Source organism: Phycodurus eques, chromosome 10 (genome assembly GCF_024500275.1).
Source record: "Phycodurus eques isolate BA_2022a chromosome 10, UOR_Pequ_1.1, whole genome shotgun sequence".
NCBI lineage: Eukaryota > Metazoa > Chordata > Actinopteri > Syngnathiformes > Syngnathidae > Phycodurus > Phycodurus eques.
This window is the reverse complement of record NC_084534.1, coordinates 13,097,380-13,120,569: the sequence shown is the minus strand read 5'-3', so window position 1 is coordinate 13,120,569 and position 23,190 is coordinate 13,097,380. Positions and strand designations below refer to the sequence as shown.

At 41.9% G+C, this 23,190-nt stretch overlaps 1 protein-coding gene across 4 annotated transcripts in view; it reads right to left on the bottom strand.

The window, feature by feature from the left end:
- The window catches only part of kif21b (kinesin family member 21B), a 99,392-nt gene that overhangs the window by 36,247 nt on the left and 39,955 nt on the right, over positions 1-23,190 (bottom strand). For 3 of the 4 annotated variants that reach the window (XM_061689086.1, XM_061689089.1, XM_061689088.1), the window contains exons 8-24: positions 22,635-22,830; positions 18,892-19,081; positions 18,481-18,544; positions 10,343-10,573; positions 8,553-8,667; positions 8,353-8,479; positions 7,154-7,342; positions 6,880-7,079; positions 6,700-6,807; positions 5,820-6,136; positions 5,552-5,735; positions 4,185-4,388; positions 3,967-4,068; positions 2,420-2,585; positions 2,249-2,309; positions 2,109-2,157; positions 1,343-1,593 (exon numbers count right to left, since the gene is read on the bottom strand). In XM_061689086.1, the coding sequence (XP_061545070.1) occupies positions 1,343-1,593; positions 2,109-2,157; positions 2,249-2,309; positions 2,420-2,585; positions 3,967-4,068; positions 4,185-4,388; positions 5,552-5,735; positions 5,820-6,136; positions 6,700-6,807; positions 6,880-7,079; positions 7,154-7,342; positions 8,353-8,479; positions 8,553-8,667; positions 10,343-10,573; positions 18,481-18,544; positions 18,892-19,081; positions 22,635-22,830 (2,754 nt within the window). The remainder of the gene's footprint in view (positions 1-1,342; positions 1,594-2,108; positions 2,158-2,248; positions 2,310-2,419; positions 2,586-3,966; positions 4,069-4,184; positions 4,389-5,551; positions 5,736-5,819; positions 6,137-6,699; positions 6,808-6,879; positions 7,080-7,153; positions 7,343-8,352; positions 8,480-8,552; positions 8,668-10,342; positions 10,574-18,480; positions 18,545-18,891; positions 19,082-22,634; positions 22,831-23,190) is intronic. The other variant, XM_061689087.1, reaches the window with a different exon arrangement.

Genomic DNA, 23,190 nt, shown 5'->3' with positions numbered 1-23,190 from the left:
TTGGGGATCCTCTGCCATTCCTCTTTGCAGAACCTCTCCAGTTCTGTCAGGTTGGATGGTGAATGGTTTAAGTCAGGGCTCTGGCTGGGGCATTCAAGAACAGTCACGGAGTTGTTCTGAAGCCACTGCCTTTGGGTTATTGTCTTGTTGGAAGGTGAACCTTCGGCCCAGTCTGAGGTCTTGAGCACTCTGGAGAAGGTTTTTGTCCAGGATATCCCCGTACTTGGCCGCATTCATCTTTCCTTCGATTGCAAACAGTCGTCCTGTCCCTGCAGCTGAAAAACACCCCCACAGCATGATGCTGCCACCACCACGCTTCACTGTTGGGACTGTATTGGACAGGTGATGTGCAGTGCCTGGTTTTCTCCACACATACCGCTTAGAATTAAGGCCAAACAGTTCTATCTTGGTCTCATCAGACCCAAGAATCTTATTTCTCACCATCTTGGAGTCCTTCAGGTGTTTTTTTTTAGCAAACTCCAGGCAGACTTTCATGTGTCTTGCACCCAGGAGAGGCTTCCGCCGGGCCACTCTGCCATAAAGCCCCGACTGGTGGAGGGCTGCAGTGATGGTTGACTTTCTAGAACTTTCTCCCCTCTCCCGACTGCATCTCTGGAGCTCAGCCACAGTGATCTTTGGGTCCTTCTTTACCTCTCTCACCAAGGCTGTTCTACCTCAATTGCTCAGTTTGGCCGGACGGCCAGCTCTAGGAAGGGTTCTGGTCGTCCCAAATGTCTTCCATTTAAGAATTCTGGAGGCCACTGTGCTCTTAGGAACCTTAAGTGCAGTAGATTTTTTTTGTAACCTTGGCCAGATCTGTGCCTTGCCAAAATTCTGTCTCTGGTCTCTTCAGGCAGTTCCTTTGACCTCATGATTCTCATTTGCTCTGACATGCACTGTGAGCTGTAAGGTCTTATACAGACAGGTGTGTGGCTTTCCTAATCAAGTCCAATCAGTATAATCAAACCCAGCTGGACTCCAATGAAGGTGTAGAACCATCTCAAGGATGATCACAAGAAATGGACAGCACCCAAGTTAAATATATGAGTGTCACAGCAAAGGGTCTGAATACTTACGGCTGTGTGATATTTCCGTTTTTCTTTAATAAATCTGCAAAAATTTTAGCAATTCTGTTTTTTCTTTTCTGTCAATAAGGGGTGCTGTGTTTACATTCACGAGGGAAAAAATGAACCCAAACGATTTTAGCAAATGGCTGCAATATAACAAAGAGTGAAAAATTGAAGGGGGTCTGAATACTTTCTGTACCCACTGTATATACATCATACACATTTTTTAATTGCTTCCCCAATGACCACTTTGGTTGTGTATGTTTTCCACTTACAAGGTGTGACCTCTGACAGGCAAGCTGATGGTACGTGACGCTCGTTCCCTGTGGTAGGGGTCAAGCAGAGAGAGGCCGAGGCTAAGACCCAAGCTTGCCTTGACCCTGCTCAGACTGTCCTCCTGGATGTCGGTGAGCGAGGCCAGGGACTTAGTGATTTGCTGCTGCTTGCAGCCTGACGAATGCTCCAGGGTGGGACCCAGATACTCGGCCGACACCGCCTTCATCTGAGCTGACAGACGAGATTCCACCTGTGTGGGAGGTGAGAACCCATTGTGTTACAAGGAAGCAGAAGGAGAGAGAGAAATGAGACAGAGAAGGCAATGGGGGCAAAATAAAATCAGCATAAAAACAGAATCAAATCAAACTAGAAAAAGCAATTCAACTGAAGTCTAGCGGCATGGAGCTGAGCAGGATCATATTACAGCAATAACAGCGTGGTCAAACAAAGCTGTAAAAAAAACACAATAAAGGATGGAGGAGACTGTGCTACCAGGAGAGTAAATCAGAAATGTGTCAAATGATAAATTATTTCACTCCAAACATCAAAGGGGCAAGTCATCTTGTCTGTATGCTTATACCGCCACCTTGTGGTATATAAAGTGCACATACACTAAGATAAAATGAAAGCTGGTATAAATGTCGCTAATAGTCACTACTCCTCAAACGTTCTAATTTGATCTAGTGATTAATCTGCCTGAGTAAAACCAGACGAGGGATTTATACAAAATGTAAATGAATGCCACAAGTAAATAAGATGTTTTACCTTCATTTTGAAGTCATCTTGACTATTGGACTCTTTCATTAGAGAGACACTGGAGGAGGGAAAGGAGAGCTCAGATAAATAGATAATTTAAGTGATTATAATCGGAGAAGATCAGGAGTGGGGGCAGACTGTGGTTTCACCTGTTGTCTGAGGCTTGACTGAACTCAGATGGCTCCTCATCTGTGCTAGCATAACCATTCTCTGAAAGTGTGGAGAAAAAAAATCTTCAGTCAATAAGAAACAATTAAAAAACAATCAGGTCATCTATTCATCTGTGCTTCTTATACATAAACACACAGTGTGTCCCTCACCCTGTTGTACATTGTGGATGAGAGCCTGCAGTTCAGGGATGTATTCTGCCTTTTCCCGCAAAGCATCAAGGATCATGTGATTTTGGGATGAACCAATCACATCGGTCTGTCTCAGCTGACCCTCCAGCAGTCTGATCTGAGCCTCCTTCTGTGCCACCTGTAAGCTCTACAAGAGGCACATACATATGGGGCTGTGGGTGAGTGGCATCTTCATGCTTTCATAACAGAAAGGACAGTATAATGAATCAATCTTGTTACTAGCACAAATTTAAGTGCCAAAATACAAATGATGGTATTAGGGAAAGACTGTTTTGTTGTCAAGACATGAATATTGCATTCAGCAACATGCAAACTGATATAAATAATGCACAATGCACTTATATACCTTTGGTCCAGAGTTATAATGGTTGAAAAAAAAATTATATCTCCAAGCAACATGGAGAAACTGTTCCATATATGGATGCTTAAGGGAAGGGAAGCAGTTTGAGGATCACATATATTCTAGGTTGCAGGTTTATTTAAAGTTGAGGGGAAAAAAGTGACTAAAACTTCACCTAGGCCTACAAACATCAGCCATTCCAATTGTCTTTTAAAATATTTAGATGTATGTAATTGACTATGAAAAAATAACAATTTATGGTCAACGAGTAGTATCTGCAACATTTGCACAATCGGCATTGTCCCAGATTATCGCACTGGTCACTTTAAACTGCATACATTTCTTGAAGTCTCAGAGCCCTTTGCACAATGGTCATTGTACCGGACTATTGCTCTATTAGTCATTCAAACTGCTAAGAGGACTCTGCATATTTTTGCACAATTCATCCATCCATCCATTTTCTGAGCCGCTTCTCCTCACTAGGGTCGCGGGCATGCTGGAGCCTATCCCAGCTATCATCGGGCAGGAGGCGGGGTACACCCTGAACTGGTTGCCAGCCAACTGCAGGGCACATCCAAACAAACAACCATTCGTACTCACATTCACACCTACGGGCAATTTAGACTATCCAATTCATGCATGTTTTTGGGATGTGGGAGGAAACCGGAGTGCCCGGAGAAAACCCACGCAGGCACGGGGAGAACATGCAAACTCCACACAGGCAGGGCCGGGGATTGAACCCCGGTCCTCAGAACTGTGAGGCAGACGCTCTAACCAGCCGTCCACCGTGCCGCCTTTTTGCACAATTGTCCAAAAGAAAATGTCAATTGTACCGGCATTACCAGATTACTAGCAACCTTCTATTGCTCAGTGACTGTTTTTTTCTCAATGTCTTTATGTCTCAAAAGTGTTGTCGTACGAGAGCGGCTCCAACTACCAGAGACAAATTCCTTGTGCGTTTTTGACACACTTGGGAAAATAAAGATGATTCAGATTCTGAATTTTATTTTTTTTTTTTCAAATAAAAATACAGTATTGTCACATAGAGAGCATCAAAAACAAAGTTTGTTACTGCACCACAATCCACCAAAAACCATCTCTTTGGTAGAGTTATTTGAGTTCCACAAATTCTAGACTCATTTAGTGGTTCTTGTTTCTATGAACAGACCTTGTCAATAGACGCCTTGAGAAAATGGTCCAGCAGGTGGCGTGCTTCAGCCAGAGAACATGAGCTGATCACCACTGAGGTGTCCACTGAGTCCAGCTCATCCTGTATAATAATTGGGAATCAGTAGTTAAGTTCGGGTTTTTATTTTATTTTTTTTAACACACAGAAGACTAGTGTGTGTCTTTTTTCTTTTTTTTTTTTTGTCGATGTGTTCATACCTTTGTTTCCTCTATCTGCACAATAGTGGCCTGGCAGTCCGACAGACTGTCATTGATGTAGTCGATGTTAGCGTTCAGAACCTCCATATCCTCACCAACCTCCAAAAGGAGTCGGTCCTCAGCTTCTGGACCCTCCCCTTCCGCCATTAGTACCGCTCTCTTGTGTGAAAGCGCCTCCTGCTGGGCCGTCAGCTCCTCTCGTTTCTGACTCAGAAAAAAAATGAGGAAACATTTGATCTTTGTCCTGTAGGGTCTGAATACAGGGTTTCCTCGGTTTTCGACTGAGTTCTGTTCCAACAGCGTTAACTCAGCGCTAATTCAACACAAACTTGTACACAAGTAAGAGTGTACCCCACTCACTAACCTATGCTAACATAGTGTAGTTAGTTACTGTATATATTCGGTATGTTGCATTCGCTAATTCACATACCTGCATACTCTTTATGGAACCTATGCTGTTACACAGTGAAAAACTCACCTATTCATTATTTTTTGCTAAGGCCGAAGCATTAGAAGTTCTACTTTAGTGTCATCTTGTGGAATCTAGGTGTCAAGGCACTACGTTTAACTGAGTTGAGGAGTTTCATTATGACAGTTTGGAAAATAAAAAAAAAAACTTGCAGATTCTCGCTATTCGCTGTAGCTTACTTATTATTATTTAGTGGTGGGATAAGTTTTAGACCTACCCGCAGTAGGTGAAATTGTGCCATATAAGGCTCGGTTCATACTGCAGGGCATGATCCCCAATTCATATTTTTTGTTAAATCCCATCTTCTTATGCAGTCGCTCACATTACAAAAGCAAATGCGACTTTTACCGTGGACGAAACGAGTCCGTGACATCATACGCATGCGCACAAAACAAGACGTCACATTGGGCATGCGTGTTTACGGAACTCTCGCATAGAGTGGGACACCCTTATTTCTGGACATGGTGTTCGTTATGGACAATCTGTGATGAGTACAGGAGTCCAATAACAGAACACCATGCGGGTTCTGATCAGGGGGGGGCGTTCCCTCCAATCACGCCCTTCCAGGTCTCACTGTCATTGCCCATGGGAGCATTGAAGTCCCCCAGCAGAATGATGGAGTCTCAAACGGGAGCGCTCTCCAGCACCGCCTCCAGGGACTACAAAAAGGGTGCATCGGCACAAACAACAGTCAGGACCCGTGCATGCCTTAGTGTGCAGCACTACTACGTATCCTACCGCCACATGCTGTTAGTATGCTCAAAATTTCGCATGTTGTAAAACGAGGGCCTCCTGTACTGAAGACAAATAAGAGCATAGATCTTTACCGGAATTATAAATGTAATTAAAATAAATAAATAAATAAAATAAATTGTAAAAATGTCAATGCCTCCCCAACCTTTATGAGTCGATCCATGTCAGCTTCTACATTGGCGATGGTCATTCTCTGCATGACGATGTCCATAACACGACGCTCCAAAGTCTGCCACTTCTGACGGGCCGACTTGGAGAAGGTTAGGGCTCTGCCCGCTGCTGCAGTGGTGCCGGCATCTGCTGGCTTACGCTGCAGCTTCTTTCTGCTGCTGTGAGGAGGCAACAGAGGTGTGAATGATTGGGACACCACACACACACAGAGCATGTCAAGCACATAATTGAGGCCATCTTACCCAACGACCCGCGTCCTATCCATGCTGCCCTCACTCTCTCCCAGGTAGCCATACCCATTGTTTTTGTTGTTCCACTGCCGCACTAATCCGCTCACAGTCTTCCCGCTCTCGGGTTCAGAGCTGCTCGCCGTGGTGCTGGCGGACAACTCTGCCCCAGAGTCAGTCACTGGGGGGGTTTGGTTCCAGCGTGCCACGCGTCCAGCTACACGGTCTGACATGGGTTTTGCCAACCTGCGGAGGGCCGTCACCTCCTGAGTTTTCCTGCGCAGAACCAGCTCCTGCTGCCGCTTCTGTGACTCCAATGCTCTAATTTGAAACTGACGGGATTAAACAGGGAGGTGATCATAAAGTTACAGTTAAAATCTAAAATATGACTACATTGATGTACATCTTGCGTAACTGGTTTAAAAATGAGCAGGGAAAGGATTTTAATACCTGAAATGAAAGTGTAGTTGAACATTACCAGAGACTACAAATGATCCACCTGGTGGTTCAATTTTGGAATAGCACCGCAACATTATTCCATGAGGCATACAATTTGGTTCAGTTAGGTACAGTAAGCAATTTTTCATGTTGTTTATGTGATATTTTGTTAATGGTACAAAACATTTGCCTTTGTTTTTCTATTCTTCTTACTTCAGTGGAACGTTACTTGGCTACATTGGGCTTGGTTAACGCTACATAGTACAAGTGACACCACAATTCCAATTGGAATTTTCATCTGTTGCCCAGTTCTACTATGCAGGACAACATGGTGTGAATTGACATTGAAAAATAACTGACTTAACTCAGCTCTGCCCTCCAATGTCCAACATTTAAAAACATTATTCAACAACAATGGTGCGTAAACTGTACGGTCACTCAATAATTCTTGTCTGACCTCTTGTCGTCGCTGCTCCTTCTTGAGCTGGGCAATCTCACGGTTCCTCTTGGCCTCCACCAGCCTCCTCCTCTGCTGCTCCTCCTTCATCTGCTTCATCACCGCCACCTTAAGCAGACCAACAGGTGAGATGGCGCCCAACTTCGTCTCTTTTAACTGTGATCCTGCTTGTTCCCTCACCTTGGCTTTCTTCATCTCATTGACCTCCGTTTGGAGTTTCTTCAGCTCCCGTTCGTACCTGCTCTGGTTTTTAAGGAGGCGCGCATGTTCCTTCTGTGCAGCTCGGAGCTTCAAAAGGTCCTGGTTCATCTCCTTAAGACGTTTCTCATACTCCTGCTTAATGCGGTTTGCCTTCTCCTCTGTATAGTTCTCCATGGACACTGTGGAGACATGTAGTAATGTTAATGACCTTACTTCACCTCTTTAAGTGTGAGAAAATAATGACTGGACTCACTGAGGTTCTGAAGCACACGGTCCCTCTCCAGCTGGGTGTCTCGGATCTTGTTCTGCAGCAAAATGAGCTTCTCCTCATACTGGAGCTTCAGCATCAGCAACCTCCGTTGGCTGTTCTCCAGCTCATCTATCAATTTCTGCTTGATCTCGATCTCGCAGGTCAGATCAGCAAGGTCGGCCTGGAAGTTGGCTGAAAGTTGGGAGACCACATGTCAGCGGGCAAAGTGGACAGAGACTCAAAATAAGCATACCTTGGAAAACATTCTAAATCCTTGCATGAGGGTGATTTGCTTCTAGTGTATGTGTGCAGTGTGCAACACAAAATATACAGCAGAGTATATATTGAATTTCCTTTGGAGGGACTATAATCAGTGTAATAAATTACATCAAATGAATTAAAAATGTAATATTTGCTGTTCAATGGCAATCCCAAGCCCACTTGTGGACCAGTTTATCCATTTAATTTACTATTCCTTGTCACTCTGCGGTTCTGTCAATACTGTGTGACTAACGAAAAAACAGAACATTATTACATCATATTTTTCATATTTTCTATTGACTGCTCAGTTTTTTTGTCCTGTTTTAAATGTTAAAAGCTCTGCACATCTTTGTTGTTTCCACTAAAACTGCATTTTATTAGTTGTTTTAACCATTGTGGGGCACATACTTTTCCTTGTGCATGAAATGTGCTTTATAAAGAAAAGTTGTCCATCAAACACCACTACACTAAAATGGTCTACTTTTGTTCCACTACAGAGGGCCTCCTCCCCGATCACTGCTTGCTGTTTTAACCAAAACTATTTTAATAAACCAAGGGCCAACCCTTTGAAAATAAACGTAATATTTTGAATTGATGATTGATTCCTATTACATTGAACTGATTCTGATTGATTCAGGTGAAAAGTGGATGGCTAAATTACAGATTAGCCTTTATGATGATTTTAAAATTGAAGAGCATCTAACTGACAGAAAATTCTAATATTTTGGTTACCTCAATTGTTTACATGATTTAAAAATATTGGAAACAGCGACACTATAACCTTAACCAAAATAAAAAACACTGTTCACAAAAAGGATATAAGACAGCGCTGTTGCACACAATGGAAAGGTGTGTATTAAAAGGTCAAAATACATGGACGTCAAAATGTGTTTGTGGGGACATGATTTGACATATTCCTGTAAAAAGTCAAAGAAGCACACCCTTCTCATCAGAATCTGAGTCTGAGTCCACCAGGCTCTCATCGCTGTCAAACTCGTCATCATCCTCCCTTCCTTCCTCCTCGTCCTCATCGCAACCACTTTCCTCCTGCAATGGAGACATGATGTCCTGCCAGAAAGATCAAGATATTAGGCATCCTTCTTTTCGCCTCAGGTCTGAAGCAACAGATAACTTAAGTTACCTCGGTGTTATTGTCGTCTGAATCCATCTCTCCATTCAGTCCGTTTTGTCCATTGTCGCCAATCTCGTGGTTGTGTAATTTAACACGTTTTTTCAAACCTTTCTCCAACTCTGGACTGGAGAAGAAGAGCAAAAAAATATATATATTTTGGTCAAGCCAAGTAATACAAAAGTGTCAGCAAGTTATCAATTTCTATAGCATTTGTCATCATTAGGGTCATGGATGAGCTGGAGCCCATGCCAGCTAACTTTAAGCCGGAGCGTTCATCCTGGATGACTCGCCAGTCAACTGCAGGGTGGATACAGACAAAAGCATCCATTTACACTCACATTCACACCTGTGACAATCTGGAGTCTTCAGTTAACCTAACATGCAGAAGAAAAACATTGTTCCTGGAGAACATACCAACTCCACACATGAAGGCGTGAGCCGAGATTTGAACCAGAACCTCTCCGACTGTGAGGCAGACGTGCTGACAAATTCGTCACGGTGCTCCTGTTATTTATGTTTTTGTTTTGAGAATGTTATTCATGTTTTACTCTAACTTGTATTATGGGTAGGCATAACAACTGATTAGTCAGAAAATTATATGGCTTATGTGGAAATTGATTGTTGATTAAGCTTAAAGCAAATGAGGCGAAATGCAGTGCGCAATTACTTGGCTGGAACCAGCAGCGGAGCGGTTGATCAATCCTCAGAGAGTTTGCAGTCTGAAGAAGCACAAAGGACGTCAGTTATAGGCTGGTCGACGGTAATTCTGGTTCACCTTTTGTTACAAAGTAATAGTTGTAAAACGATTATGAATGCAATTTAGATGTATGGAAAGACCGACTGTCAGTTGTGCAGTTAAAATGAATATAAGAAAAATGTGAAAAAAATAAAATAAATACGCTTATTGAAATAATTGATCAGGGCAGCACACTGATCCATGTGGTTTGCACATCTGCCTCACAGTTCTGAGAATGGTAGTTTGAATCTGGGCTCCAGCCTTCCAGTGTGGAGTTTGCATGTTCTCCCCATGGTTGCGTGGTTTTTTTTTTTCGGGGTCCTCCGGTTTCTTCCCAAAAAAGAAAAAAAAAAAAAAAGTATTTTAGGCTAATAAAACTATCAATTATCCATGGGGTGTACACCGCCTCTCGCCCAAAGTCAGCTGGATTAAAATAGATGGGTGGAATAATTGATTATTCATTTTCTGATCGAAAAATGTAGCAGTCAAATGCTGCTACTTCTTTATAAAAAGGCAAATGGTACAAATATCAAAGTATTGACCTGTTTGAAAGCAATGTAACCCTCTCCATTAGTGTTTTGAAAACATTCCCAAGTGATGTGCTTAACATACAAGCCAGACACACGGGCAAAGTTTTTATCTTTTTTTTTTGTCCCATGATCCATCACTTTTGCTTTTATCTCATAAGATTTTAAGATTTAAGATTTTAAGATTTAAGATTTTATGACCATTTTTATCCTCCCCTTTGCTCTGAGTTTTACAACCATGCATTTTATCAAATGCCCCATCTTAAAAGTCCCATTTACTTCCATCTATATCCCATTAAATCCCAATTAGCCTTTTGGACTGTGCACTATACTCTCTCACGACCCAGTGGCTGGCTGAATGAGCCCATTCTGAGCCAAAGCCAGATTTACTCCTGGCTGCATCCCAATTCCATTCAGGGGCTGGCTGCTTAAATGACCTATAATGTACCTCTTGAGCTCAAGTAGATAATGGAAAGGGCAGCATTTCATGCGAAGTTATGTAAAAAGAGATGAATATGAGGCGATTATCTCCTCACCTCATCCTCCTCTGTCTCCTCTCCTTCTTCTTCAGCTTCTCGATGTCCAGCTTGGCTCTGCGCAACACGTCCGTCATTTCGGCCTCCATGGACATGACCACAGGGGAGGAGCCAGGGGGGTGCCCAGGGGCGGGGCTAAGACAGGAAGAAGTGAAGGATGTACGAGAGGGGAGCCGAGCAGCTTGACGTCGCAATGATTCATTCATGGCCTCACTCTCCAGCAGCTTGGATCTAAGTAAAAAAGATAGTTGATGCTTTGTTATGTTTGGTTTCCAGAAATTAAGGGTATTAGAACCACAAAGAAAAGGAAAAAAAATATGAGAACATTTTAATAATGTTCAGAAAATTAAGTTGGAATATTACAAGAGAAAAATTATAACACTGCAAGAATAAAGTCATAAATTTAAAGAGTAAATCCTAAAATTGCAACGTTTTGATACCAGCAGCTGTTGTCACTTTCTAGACACCTGTCATGCATTGTGTAGTATCAGTAAATATTTGTCTAAACAAATGCTTCTGATCAGATAATTGAACAAACCAAAAAAAAATTAAAACATTTCTTGGCTGAATTATTACCTTTGGTTAGTAACACAAGTTAAAAAGTAGGAACTGGAAATGTAACTCGTCACAGCAACACAGACACAGACAGTTCTTTGAAACGGGAATTTATTGTTTAGACATAATCATTGCACATCCTGCTCACATGTGAGAACTGCATTTATAAAGCAACAAACAATATAACGCACAGCATCAACATAAAATAAATAACATAAATAAATACCTCGTTTGGTGCTTGCCATGAAAAGAGGTGAAAAGTCTGGTAAAATCCTCTAAAGTTTCTTGTTCGTCGTACCTTTGGCTTTAGACCTAACCATAACTTGGAGCACGAGGAAGAGACATGCAGTACGCAGTTACAAAACATGTGGCTGTCGATGTCCTTCTCTCAAACTTTACCGCAGTAGCAACAAAACAAAAATGTGTTCTGGACATGAACACATTACAACATTGTCAACCATAATGAACATATGACATACCTTTTCTGTTCACATTTAATTAACACATGAAAATATTTATTTACAGTCAGAGAAATAAGTTATTAATTATGTATCATAAGAAAAGAATTGCAAAGTAGGTAAGACTTACACTTCTACCAAAATCACATCTTAAAATGTGAGATTATACAGTATTTCAAAACCAAAATCGGTGTTAAGTGTAAATGGATGTACCCTTATGTGTGCAACTTAGTGAGCCTGTACTAGGGTAACTACTTGGTAAATGGGTTTTCCAAGATGAATTGATTTGGTAAGTAACTTTCCGGTGTCAAATGTAGTGTTACTGACAAAAGGTTTCAACTTCCGCACCATGCTGTCTGCACTGGGATGAGCTCCTACAACTCTGGCCAACACTCAGTTCTTGGTGGTCTATCGCTATCATCTTGTAGAATTACAATGTCATCTACCTTGATGTTACGTGTGGATTTTGCCATTTCTGTCATTGCGGCTTCCATCTTTCAAAATTCATTGGCCAGGAATTGCACTCTCCTCCACCTTTTTCGCATATATACTGTAGATCTATGCAGATCTGTCCAAGAGGTGGCAGAATAATGGAAGATTTCCTAGTGAGCATGTGATTCGGAGTGCGAGGTTCTGGGCCTGTTGCATCATGAAAATGTTCAACACTTCGTCGCCTGCCATTAATTCTAGCCATTGTTTCATAAAGACACGTCCTTAGTGTTGTGGTAATGAGTGTTTTCAGACTTGTCAAGCATGACAGTCAAGATGCTTCTGATTATCTGAATTTGGCTCAACCAGACTCCTCCCATATGGTTAGCTGGTAGAACATTCATGACAAACTCACAAACAATTGCAGGTTGACGCTCTAGATCCATTCCCTTTAGTAGCTTTAGCAGCTTATGAAATTTGTTCCCTGGTTACATCTTAATTGCTGCACTGGGCCTCTGATAGCTATGAGGGTTCGAAGAGCATTAATGAATGCGTCTGTTATCAAGTTGCTTTTGCTCTTACCAAGAAGGCATTCAACGTAGCTTGTTGCGCTTGTTAAGAGTGTATTCTTTCTGGAGCTTGATGTTTTTGGATCTCGTCAGTAAAGGCTTGTTCTTGCACCATCTTAATAATGAAGACTTCTGCTTCTCTTATTTCTTCTAGGTTGGTTGGTCCCTTATATTCTCTGATGATTTTTTTTCAGCATGGCAACAGCTCTGGACAAGTCGGAGAACTGAAGTGTTTTACTATTAAGTTCACTTCCTTTGACTTAGCTGCATGTACAGTATATAAGCCTTGCGAAGCTCAGCGTCAGTCGTCTCAACATCTCCCACCATTTCCTCTTCACATGGAAGGTTTTGCTGATGTTAGGTCCTTTCAACCAGTTAGATAGTTTCAGATGGTCTGCCATTAGTCCTCTTGAGACACAGTCAACGGTATTATATTCAGATCCAACGTTGCCACTGTTCAGGATTTGTGCTGGACTTTGGCTATTAGACCTTTTCTAAATTGACATAGTACTCCAACTAATGTTAGTTAAGTCCAGGTCAGTCAACAAATGATTGTTCAGGGTGGTTTCTCGGTAACGTGCTGAACTATCGAAAACCACATGGATCTTACCAGGTTTGTGGGGGTGGTAGACTCTGTGGTGTGGAATTCACCATGCTGGTTGATTGTAAAGTTAAGACTTCAGACTCTGGGACTTCTTCACCATCTCCCCTGCTTATTATGTCATCCATGAAGTCGACATAATCCTTGTAATAATTTTCATTTCTCCTTAGGAGTCGCTTTAATGTGTCCATTTTGAAAGGAAGCAGGAGTTCGTAATGGCCATCTTCTGTCTTCCTTATGCCTTCCTTTGCCTTCGACAGGAAGAAAAGGTCTTCCTGAGAGACGGGATTTGCATCTGCTGTATGATCTGTAAAATCTGATTTGAAAGCCTTGATTATGTCAGTTGGCCTAATCTCTTTGTGTAATTCTCCTTTTAGTTCATCAGATAGTTGCATTGCAGTTGAGACTTGTGCTATGTTCTGTGACTGATTCCTATTGCATCGCCATACCCACAATGCTCCAGCTCTCTCTACAGTGTATTTTTGGGCATGAGTGAAGCTGGTTTCTGAAGGCCTTCCCAATTACGGATGAGTCGTTTTTACAACAACTGCCAAGCTGAGTCGTATGATACTTCTGTTCAGAGTAGAAAAAAAATAAAATAAATAATTCGACAGCTTTCTTTGCTGTTCTGCCAAGGTACTTTCTCGAATAGTATAGTTTTTCGTTTTTCCTGTCTATTAATGACTTAAAGGACAGTCGTCAGTCTTTGAATTTCAAAGGATCTCAAATTAATAATGCGGGCTTGGGTGTTGGAAGACAGTTGGCACATAAGGCTTCTAACAAAACGTTGATCAAGTCACAGCTTTTATGCACCTGAGCTTAATGCATCGATGTTAGACCTTGGAGATTGGAATCTTGACTTGTAACTGGCAAGGGTTGAGGAATGAATGACGGACTTGAAGCATGGAGGACTTGGGTTGTGACTAGTAGAGACTGAATTAATGAATGCGGGACTTAAAGCCCTGTGACCTTGAGGTTGAGTCCACATCATTTATTAAGTTGATTGCGTCTTTTTTTGACAACTTGATTGTAGACCTTCACTTGAGCTCTTGCAGCGTTCAGCCTTTTCACTTCAAGTTGTCCAAGCTTTCTCCAATACGTTTGTCGTGCATTATTTGTTGTCTAGCTAGGTTCTCAGCTTCTCGTCTCTGATGTTCTACAATTTCCCTTTCTTGTTCATCCAATACTGACAAAATGTCTTGGGATGCTGCAGCTTCAGCCGAATTTCCTCTGACTGAGTTTATGCTGAAGCAGGTAGAACCATGTTTGGTTTGCTGAGATGGTGACCTTGCTGAAGAGACTGTTGAGACCAAGAGGGATCCAACATCAGGACAAGGATGTTGCTCTTCATTTACAATGTCGCCTTTAAATCTTATGTCTGCCTTCTGAATAATGGAGCCTAAAGTGATATGTACATGTCGACTTTTCGTCGCATGTCTGGTTCAGGAGCTTGTATTTCATGCAAATCTTCATAAGTGGCCTTTAAATTACAACAGTTGCTTTCCATGATCTTAATTAGATCATGCAACTCACCTTTGGAAGCCTCATCAATAAACATTTCCTTGCTTATTTTTGCCTGAGATATCACTGTAATTCTGTACCAACGTACATTATTTTTTTCTTCCAGTTTTCCCTTTTCAGTAAAGGTTCGGGTTCTTTCACCTCTACGTAGCCCGTCTGCTTCTTCAGGTTCAGAGAGCTTTGGGTTGAGCATTTTTACTGCATGTCTCAGTGTTTGTGTGGGACATTCGGAATAATCTGAGTGGCCCCTTATATTGTGTGTATTTGGCCCTTTTAATTGTGCGTGTACGTTTGACACTTTAAAGCTCAATTTCAAAAGAAAAGCAGTTTATCTATGTTAAATCACTTAGGTTTTACACAAGGCTTTCATGTGTCAACGAGGTAACTAACTTTGACTTCATGGTCCTTTTAAACTTGCGGATACCTTCAAAAAATATTACTTTTACAAACTTAATTCCAACCACAACTATTTATTTTCTTTAACACTTTACGCAAAATTGTACTCTTATTTATGGGTTAAGTTGCACTCAGGAGACATACAGTTGCAGCTCAATAAAATTATAATTAGAAAACATTTATTTCTGTAGTGCAATTCAAAAACTCATACATTCAACACACCGAGTAAACTGTTTTATGATTTAAACTGATTATTTTATCTTACAGCTAACGAAAACCCACATTTTAACATCTCAGAGAAAGTAGAATGCTAGATGAGAAACAGTCAAAAAGATTTTAATATGGACATGCAGTTGGAATTGGCCTTCTCAAAAGTATTTTGTTGTGTTGTATGAATCAGTATAATTTAAGTTTCATTTTTGGAATTACAATGCTGAAATACAAACAATGACCTCTCGTACAGTATTCTAATGTATTGAGAAGCACCTGTATTTGCCTTTTAAACCTTGTAATAAGTAACAAACAACAACACATCACACACAAGGTATATCCCCAAACATGTAGGTAAGCACAATATTCAAGCTCATTAGAGCGGTGTCCTGAGGCTTTATCTTGACAACTTGTGCATTTGACACAGTCCTATTACCAGCGATTGAATTTGTTATGCTGACAGTGTCTGGGGCTTGCTTGATATGCTGTATCGCTGTCACGTTTTTTTACGAGGAGGTCTCCGCCTCCTCATCACCCGTGCTGAGCAGGCCAGTTCTCACTGTAGCTCTCTTCACAGCAACACAGACACAGGCGGTTCTTTGGAATGGCCTTTTATTGTTTCGACATCTTCATCTTTGCACATCCTGCTCACGCCGTGACAACTGCATTTATAAAGCAACAAACAGTATAAATGAGACGCATAGGGTCGACATAAAATAAATACAATCATAACAAATAAATACCTAATTGGCTCCTTGCCATGAAAACAGGTGAAAAGTCCAGTAATAACCTCAAGTTTCTGTAAAGCTTGTTCGTCGCCTCTTTGGCTTCAGATGTAAACGTAATTTGGAGCACAAAGAATTGGGTTGATGCCACAGACGGGACGGGGCGGCACTGCCGGCAAATATAGGCCCAGCCAAAGTAAGTACTTTGGGTCCCACAGTCGCCATGGAGAACTTTTCCGCTCATGTACACATTATGCCAAGCAAAAATATTTCGACGCATTGATAATTTGGTGGCGGCACGGTGAACGACTGGTTAGCACATCTGCCTCACAGTTCTGAGGACCGGGGTTCAAATCCCGGCCCCGCCTGTGTGGAGTTTGCATGTTCTCCCCGTGTCTGCCTTGACGGAGTCCAACCCTAACTGGAAATTCATTGGACTTACTGCCAGCAATGCGGACCTAACTCTGACACTGGTCGCACAGGGACCAAACAGCCCGTAACTGGGAGTCCAGTACCTCCTACTCTCGGAGCACCCCCCACAGGACTCCTAGAGGGACAAGGTCGGACGCCTTCTCTAAGTCCACACAAGCATATGTAGACTGGTTGTGCGAACTCCCATGCACCCTCCAGAATCCTGCCGAGGGTGAAGAGCTGGTCCACTGTTCCACGGCCAAGATGAAAACCGCACTGCTCCTCCTGAATCTGAGATTTGACTTCCCCCATGGATCGTCCTGTACAGCGCCACCGAATAGAGCCTGACGAGTGTTATGCCCCTGTAGTTGGAACACACCTTTCTGTCCCCCTTCCTAAAAAGGGGGACCACCACCCTGGTCTGCCAATCCAGTTACACTGTCCCCGATGTCCATGCAATGTTGCAGAAGCGTATCAACCATTACATCCCCAAAACATCCAGAGCCCCTAGGAACTCCCGGTGGATCTCATCAACCCCCAGGACCCTGCCACTGAGGAGCTTTTTAACTACCGCAGCGACTTCAACCCCAGAGATAGGAGAACCCACCTCAGGGTCCCCAGACTCTGCTTCCTCAACGGAAGGCGTGTCATTGGAATGGAGAAAGTATTCGGCCCACCAACTCACAACGTCCCAAATTGAGGTCAGCAGCGTCCCATCCCCACTATACACTGTATTGATGGTGTATTGTTCACCCCTCCTGTGACGCCCGATGGTGGACCAGAATTTCCTCGCTGTTCGGAAATCGTTCTCTATGGCTTCACCAAACTCCTCCCAAGCCCGAGTTTTCGCCTCAACAACAACCAAACCTGCATTCCACTTGGTCTGCCGGTACTCATCAGCTGCCTCCAGAGTCCAACAGGACAAAAAGGCCTGAAGAATAGGACTCCTTTAGTCTGACAGCATTCCTTACCGCTGGTGTCTACCAACAGGTTTGAGGATTGCTGCCGCGACAGACACCCACAACTGTTTGGAGAATAGGCACAAACAACAGTCAAAAGCCGTCCCCCCACCCTAAGGTTAGGGTTAGGGGAAGGCTACCCTCTCATCCACTGGGGTGAACCTCAACATAGAGGCGAGATGTAGGGCAATAAGCATGCCCACACATGCTCGGCACCTCTTACCTGGGCCAACTCCAGAGTGGCAGAGTGAACATATATATATATTTTTTATTTATTTATTTTATTTTTTTTAATTAATTGAACATTCCAAAAAATACAACATCAAACCAGTGACATTTCATGTTACGCATGCGGTTAGTGAGCTGGGAACATTTCTTTGGGCAGAGATTCAAAGGGTTAGGGGTGGGGAATGAATGAGGCTACATGCAAATATTGCTATCATTTTGAAAACTGCATATTGGACCTTTAGGTTCAATATCCTCAAAACTCCTCCTTTCACGCAGGTATAAATTTACAATTGCAATATTGTAACTTAATTCTCAGAGAGTTATGATTATTTTTCCTGACTATATTAAGACATTGTTCTAGTGTAACATTTTTACTTTATCATGGTGGTATAATTCTTTTTCTTTTCAGTACGACCGAATTTTCCATAGATAAAGACTATAATTTGTTGCACTAGTTATAACAGTTAGAAATGATGACTTGAATCAGGTGTGTCAAACTCATTTTTGTCACGGGCCACATTGTAGTCACGGTTTCCCTCAGAGGGCCGTTGACTGTGAAACCATAACTGTTTAGTCGCCTCATAATACTATTACATACACACAACAAATTGATGGATACTTAGTTTTAAAATCAGATGTCAAGGGTAATAGTTTGTTCAACTTAGTTACTGTATACAGTAACAGTAACCTGCAATAGCTCAACAATACTATTTATTATATATGAGAATTTGAGCAAGAATCATCTGTGTCCACTTCCATATTTGCGTTCGTGGGCCACGTAAAATGAGTTGGCGGGCCAGATATGGTCCCCGGGCCTTGGGTTTGGCATCGGTGACTTAAACATTCTAAATGATAGTACAAAAACACACATTATTGGTGAAAAGTTTGAGTTATTTGGAAAGTTAGGTGCCTTGCTCAGGAGATCCTCAATAATAAGAGGGAACACTCTTACGTAACTGATATCAAGTTTAAGGCCTTTGACCTTATATAATTATTAACAGTTTATCATTCGCCGTGCTTTGCCCAATGTTTTACTGTTGATATGCGAGATGCAATACAACATGAAAAGCTCTTACCTGAGTTCTTCAACTTCCCGGATGTAGTTCTGAATAAGGGCCCCAATCTCCTGGTTTCCCTCACCTAGACATCAAAGTAAGAGGCTTGAGTCAGATGGAATAAAATACTCAAATGCGTGAAATTAAAAGTTAAAATTTACAATTTAATTTTGTTCCTTACAGGAAGTTGGACAGTACAATACAAAATGATTTTACACGAATCTTGACACTTGTCATGATTGGGAAAGAGGAATAATTAGAATATAATTCTCATTTGTCTGCCCATAATTTAAACTCAAATAATCTGAGATGGTCTGTCACTGGTTACAAGTTACCTGTACCCTCATCTTTCCACGATAACAACAAACAAACAAACCAACCCATAGGAGCCAATTTCCAGACCAAAACAACTCAAAATTAGGAGGCACGTACTTGACTTAGAGATCAGCATGTTGACCTCATTGGCCAGAAGATGTGTGACTCGGGTGTTGAGGTGGTCGATGGTCTCCTGCATGGCCTTCACTCTGAGGCGCAGTGTGTCATTCTCTCTTTGGAGCATGGTGTTCTCCTGGTACAGGTCGCTGTAACCCTCCGAACCGTCCTCACATGCCACGCGCTTCCCCTGCAAGCCAAAGATAAACCCCGAGTGACAGTGATTCCTAACCAGTGTTCCATCGCCATAAGAGATCATCACACATGCCACTCGAACTTATCCAATTTCACTTAAAATCTAAATTTATTTTCTACAAATAATGTATCTTTGTTCATCCATGCAAGACAGCAACGTATAGTGACAGGCAGAACAATTAACTGTTATTCCACTAGATGGAAGAAGGTGCATCATTAACCTGTGTATCCACTTTTTGTGATAGTTTTGTTTGGTGGTGAGCCGTGAGATTTTGTTTCATGTGAAATTTGTAACTCAGCTCAATAAATGGACAGAATTTCTAGGCACAGATGAGGCGTAGCGGGAGTCCAGTTTTGTGGCCTCAGTATTGCATCTTTGCTTTTTGCAGATGATGTGGTTCTGTTGGCTTCATCAGGCCGTGATCTCCAACTCTCACTGGTCTCTGAGGCGGGCTCTCCTATCTCTGGGGTTGAGGTCACCGAGGTAGTTAAAAAGCTCCTCGGTGGCAATGCCCCGGGGGTGGATGAGATATTCAGTGCCATTGTAGGCTTAAACATGCTTTGAAACAACGTGATAGCGTGAGATTTATTTAAGATGGACAATGCCGGTTTGTCTGTCTAGGGCTCTTCAAGTTGCCATTGTCAGACTCAGAATGATAAACACTGGAACACTCTATTACATAATCTGTGAACAGAGAGTCCTTGTCTAATCTGGTCACGGCACGCAAACATCATTATGTCCAGTGGAAGAAGCCTGTGTTACTTCCAGTCACATCTCATCCCTTATTACCGCATCCAGGTCAAGTCGCATTCACTACCCTCGAGTCACCGCGACAGCCCACTTGAACTAACTCCCGAACATTGCAGGTGGGCAAGTAAGAGGTCCAAAAGTGCAGACTGCTGCTTCATGTCAAAACTACTCTTGCTACGGCGGTTAATTTTTCACTGCTGTGGGTTTGTTTTAATTGTTTTATCTACCTGTTGAAAATTCACATTAGTAACATTACTCTCCCATCTATTAGGGTGGGCGCTTTCTTTTTTCCCCAAATTGTTTTTCAAATGTTTTTTCTAAAACAATGTTTATTGTTATTTCTTTTTTGAGGGGAACCAACCTTAAAAACGCTTATTGGTGGTTTATCCCTGCTTATTCAAGAATTTTTGGGGTTCCATTTTTATTTTTTTATTTTTTAATAAGGGCCGTCTATTATCAGTGGATTTTCACCATTAAAATAATTATATACCATTTTAATATACTTTGTTTTCATTACATCATAACTTTTATGAATTATTACTTTATCATCTTCACTTGTATGGTTGGGATAAATCATATAGTTATCGAGTTATAATAAGGGTTGATCGACTTTTACCAATAGTTCTCCATGACCTGCTTTCAATGACTTTTCCAAAACCTTAAACTTGATTTCCAAGCCCGAGAAATAAACACATTTAATGCCATTTTGTTTGCAAATATAACATTTCAGAATCCATGTTGACCAGAGAGTAGGGTTGGGCTTTGTTTGAAATGTGGACTCGTCGGACCACAGAACACTTTTCCACATCACCTCAGTCCCTCTTCGATGAGCTCGGCCAGAGAAGCCGGCAGCGTTTCTGGGTGTTGTTGATGAATGGCTTTTGCTTTGCATAGTAGTTTCAAGTTGCACTTACGGATGTACCGCTGAACTGTATTTACTGACATTAGTTTTCTGAAGTGTTCCTGAGCCCATGTGGTGATATCGTTTACACATTGATGTCGGTTTTTGATGCAGTGCCGCCTGAGGGATCGAAGGTCACGAGCATTCAATGTTGGTTTTCGGCCTTGCAGTGATTTCTCTAGATTCTCTGAACCTTTCGATGATATTATGGACCGTAGATGATGAAATCCCTAAATTCCTTGCAATTGTACGTTGAGGAACATTGTCCTTAAACTGTTCGACTATTTTCTCACGCACTCGTTCACAAAGAGGTGAACCTTGCCCCATCTTTGCTGGTGAATGACAATGCAGCAATTCAGGGAAGCTCCTTTTATACCCAATCATGGCACCCACCTTTTCCCAATTAGCCTGCTCACCCATGGGATGCGCCAAACAGGTGTTTGATGAGCATTCCTCAACTTTCTCCATCTTTTTTGCCACCTTTTTCAGCTTTTTTGGAAAGTGTTGCAGCCATGGAATTCTAGGTTTATGATTATTTGCTAAAAACAATAAAGTTTATCAGTTTGAACATTAAACATCTTGTCTTTTTAGTGTTTTCAATTAAATATAGGTTGAACATGATTTGCAAATCATTGTATTCTGTTTTTGTTTATGTTTCACAGAACGTCCCAACTGCATTGGAATTGGGGTTGTATAATAGTTATTTGTATTACTCATATTACATTAAATTATAGTATATAGTTACACGCGACTAAATGACTTACTGTGCCACCCTAAATGAGTTGTGTCCTGCCACAGGTCCATGAACTATAGTCTTTCTATGCCAATCTTTAGATACAATTTAATCAAAGTCTAAATTGATGTATTTCAGCCACTAACCTTTAGATGAAGCAAAATAAAGTAAAAATAAGAAAAATGGTTTTGATCATTTTAATTTGCATATCAACTTCTTAAACAGCTAACGTATTCCATTCCAACATCCCGCCAATTTTTTGTCTTGAGTTTGTTGTCACATTTCTGTCGGGCCAATTATACATACCCGTGCCCTCACTGTAGTAGTCTCGCCACGCTGCACTATTTGCATATCTGTTGTTGACCAATACTGGCCACTCATGCCAGATTAGCATCTGCACCACTTGCACACTGATTGAGGAGTATCTGCAACATTTGCACAATTGACATTGTCCCAGATTATCGCAATACTAGTCACTTTAAACTGCGTACATTCCTTGAAGTCTCGGCGCCCTTTGCACAATGGTCATTGCACCAGACTATTCTATATTAGTCATTCAAACTGCTCTAATTGCTCGAGGACTCTGCATCTTTTTGCACAATTGTCAAAAAAAAATAAAAAACCGTGTACCGGCATTGCTCAGCGACTGTTTTTCTCAATGTCTTTATGTCTCAAAAGTATCCTCTGTCAATTGACTGTCTGTTGTCGTACTAGAGCAGCTCCAACAACCGGAAACAAATTCCTTGTGTGTTTTTTTGGACATACTTGGCAAAATAAAGATGATTCTGATATAGATCGTCACTTCCTGACCAAGTATGAACCACGCGTCTAATCGTCAGTGAGCTGACTGCTTTCAAATTTAGCCCAGCATGTGGCACCTCCACAGCAGCAGCCTAAGCGAGAATTCATTCATTCCACTTTGACAAACACGTTTTCAGACCACAGGCGCACAATACTTCAGAAAATAAAAGGCCCACGTTGGTTCAGCTGGCGTTTGAGGGATGTGACATGACTCAAAAGCAAGAGGAAGGACACTCGGACACCGTCGCCAGCCCATCACATATTGAAAAATTCCCAGTATGCCGACTCAACTCTTCTATAGCTAAACCAACTCTTCTACAGCTAAGCCATGTGTTTAAACTATCAGTCCCTCCACCACGCACCGCTTTGTACTCCAACAGCTCCATCTGGAGGCGGGCTATCTCAGCACGCAGGGCGCTGATCTGCTGGCTGGTCTTGTCTTGGTTCACGACCACCTTGTTCTTGATGTTGCGGGCCCGGTTCGCATACTTGAGGGTGTTCAAGGTCTCCATGAAGTCACGATCAGATGGACTGACACAGGCGATCATCACTGTGCGACTGGAAAGAGTCATTTAATATTTTAATAGGGAGGTTTCTAATGCACAGTTGCAATATTTATCAGAGTATGACATGACAGGACAATGCATTCATGTTCATTATCACATAAGAGGGAGTCATTTGATCAAGCGGGATTGAAATTGTGTCTTGTTTTGAAGCAATAGAGGCAAAATCGAGTGCACTACATGGCTGCTAACAGCGGAGATGATTTAGTGTCAACTAGTTTGCGGTCCGAGGAAGAATATGGTTGTTAAAAAGCATTTAATATCCATCTATCCATTTTCTTTACCGCTTGTCCTCACTAGGGTCGCGGGCTGCTGGAGTAAATTCTTAAATCAGTTAAGTAAAAGTAACTAATCT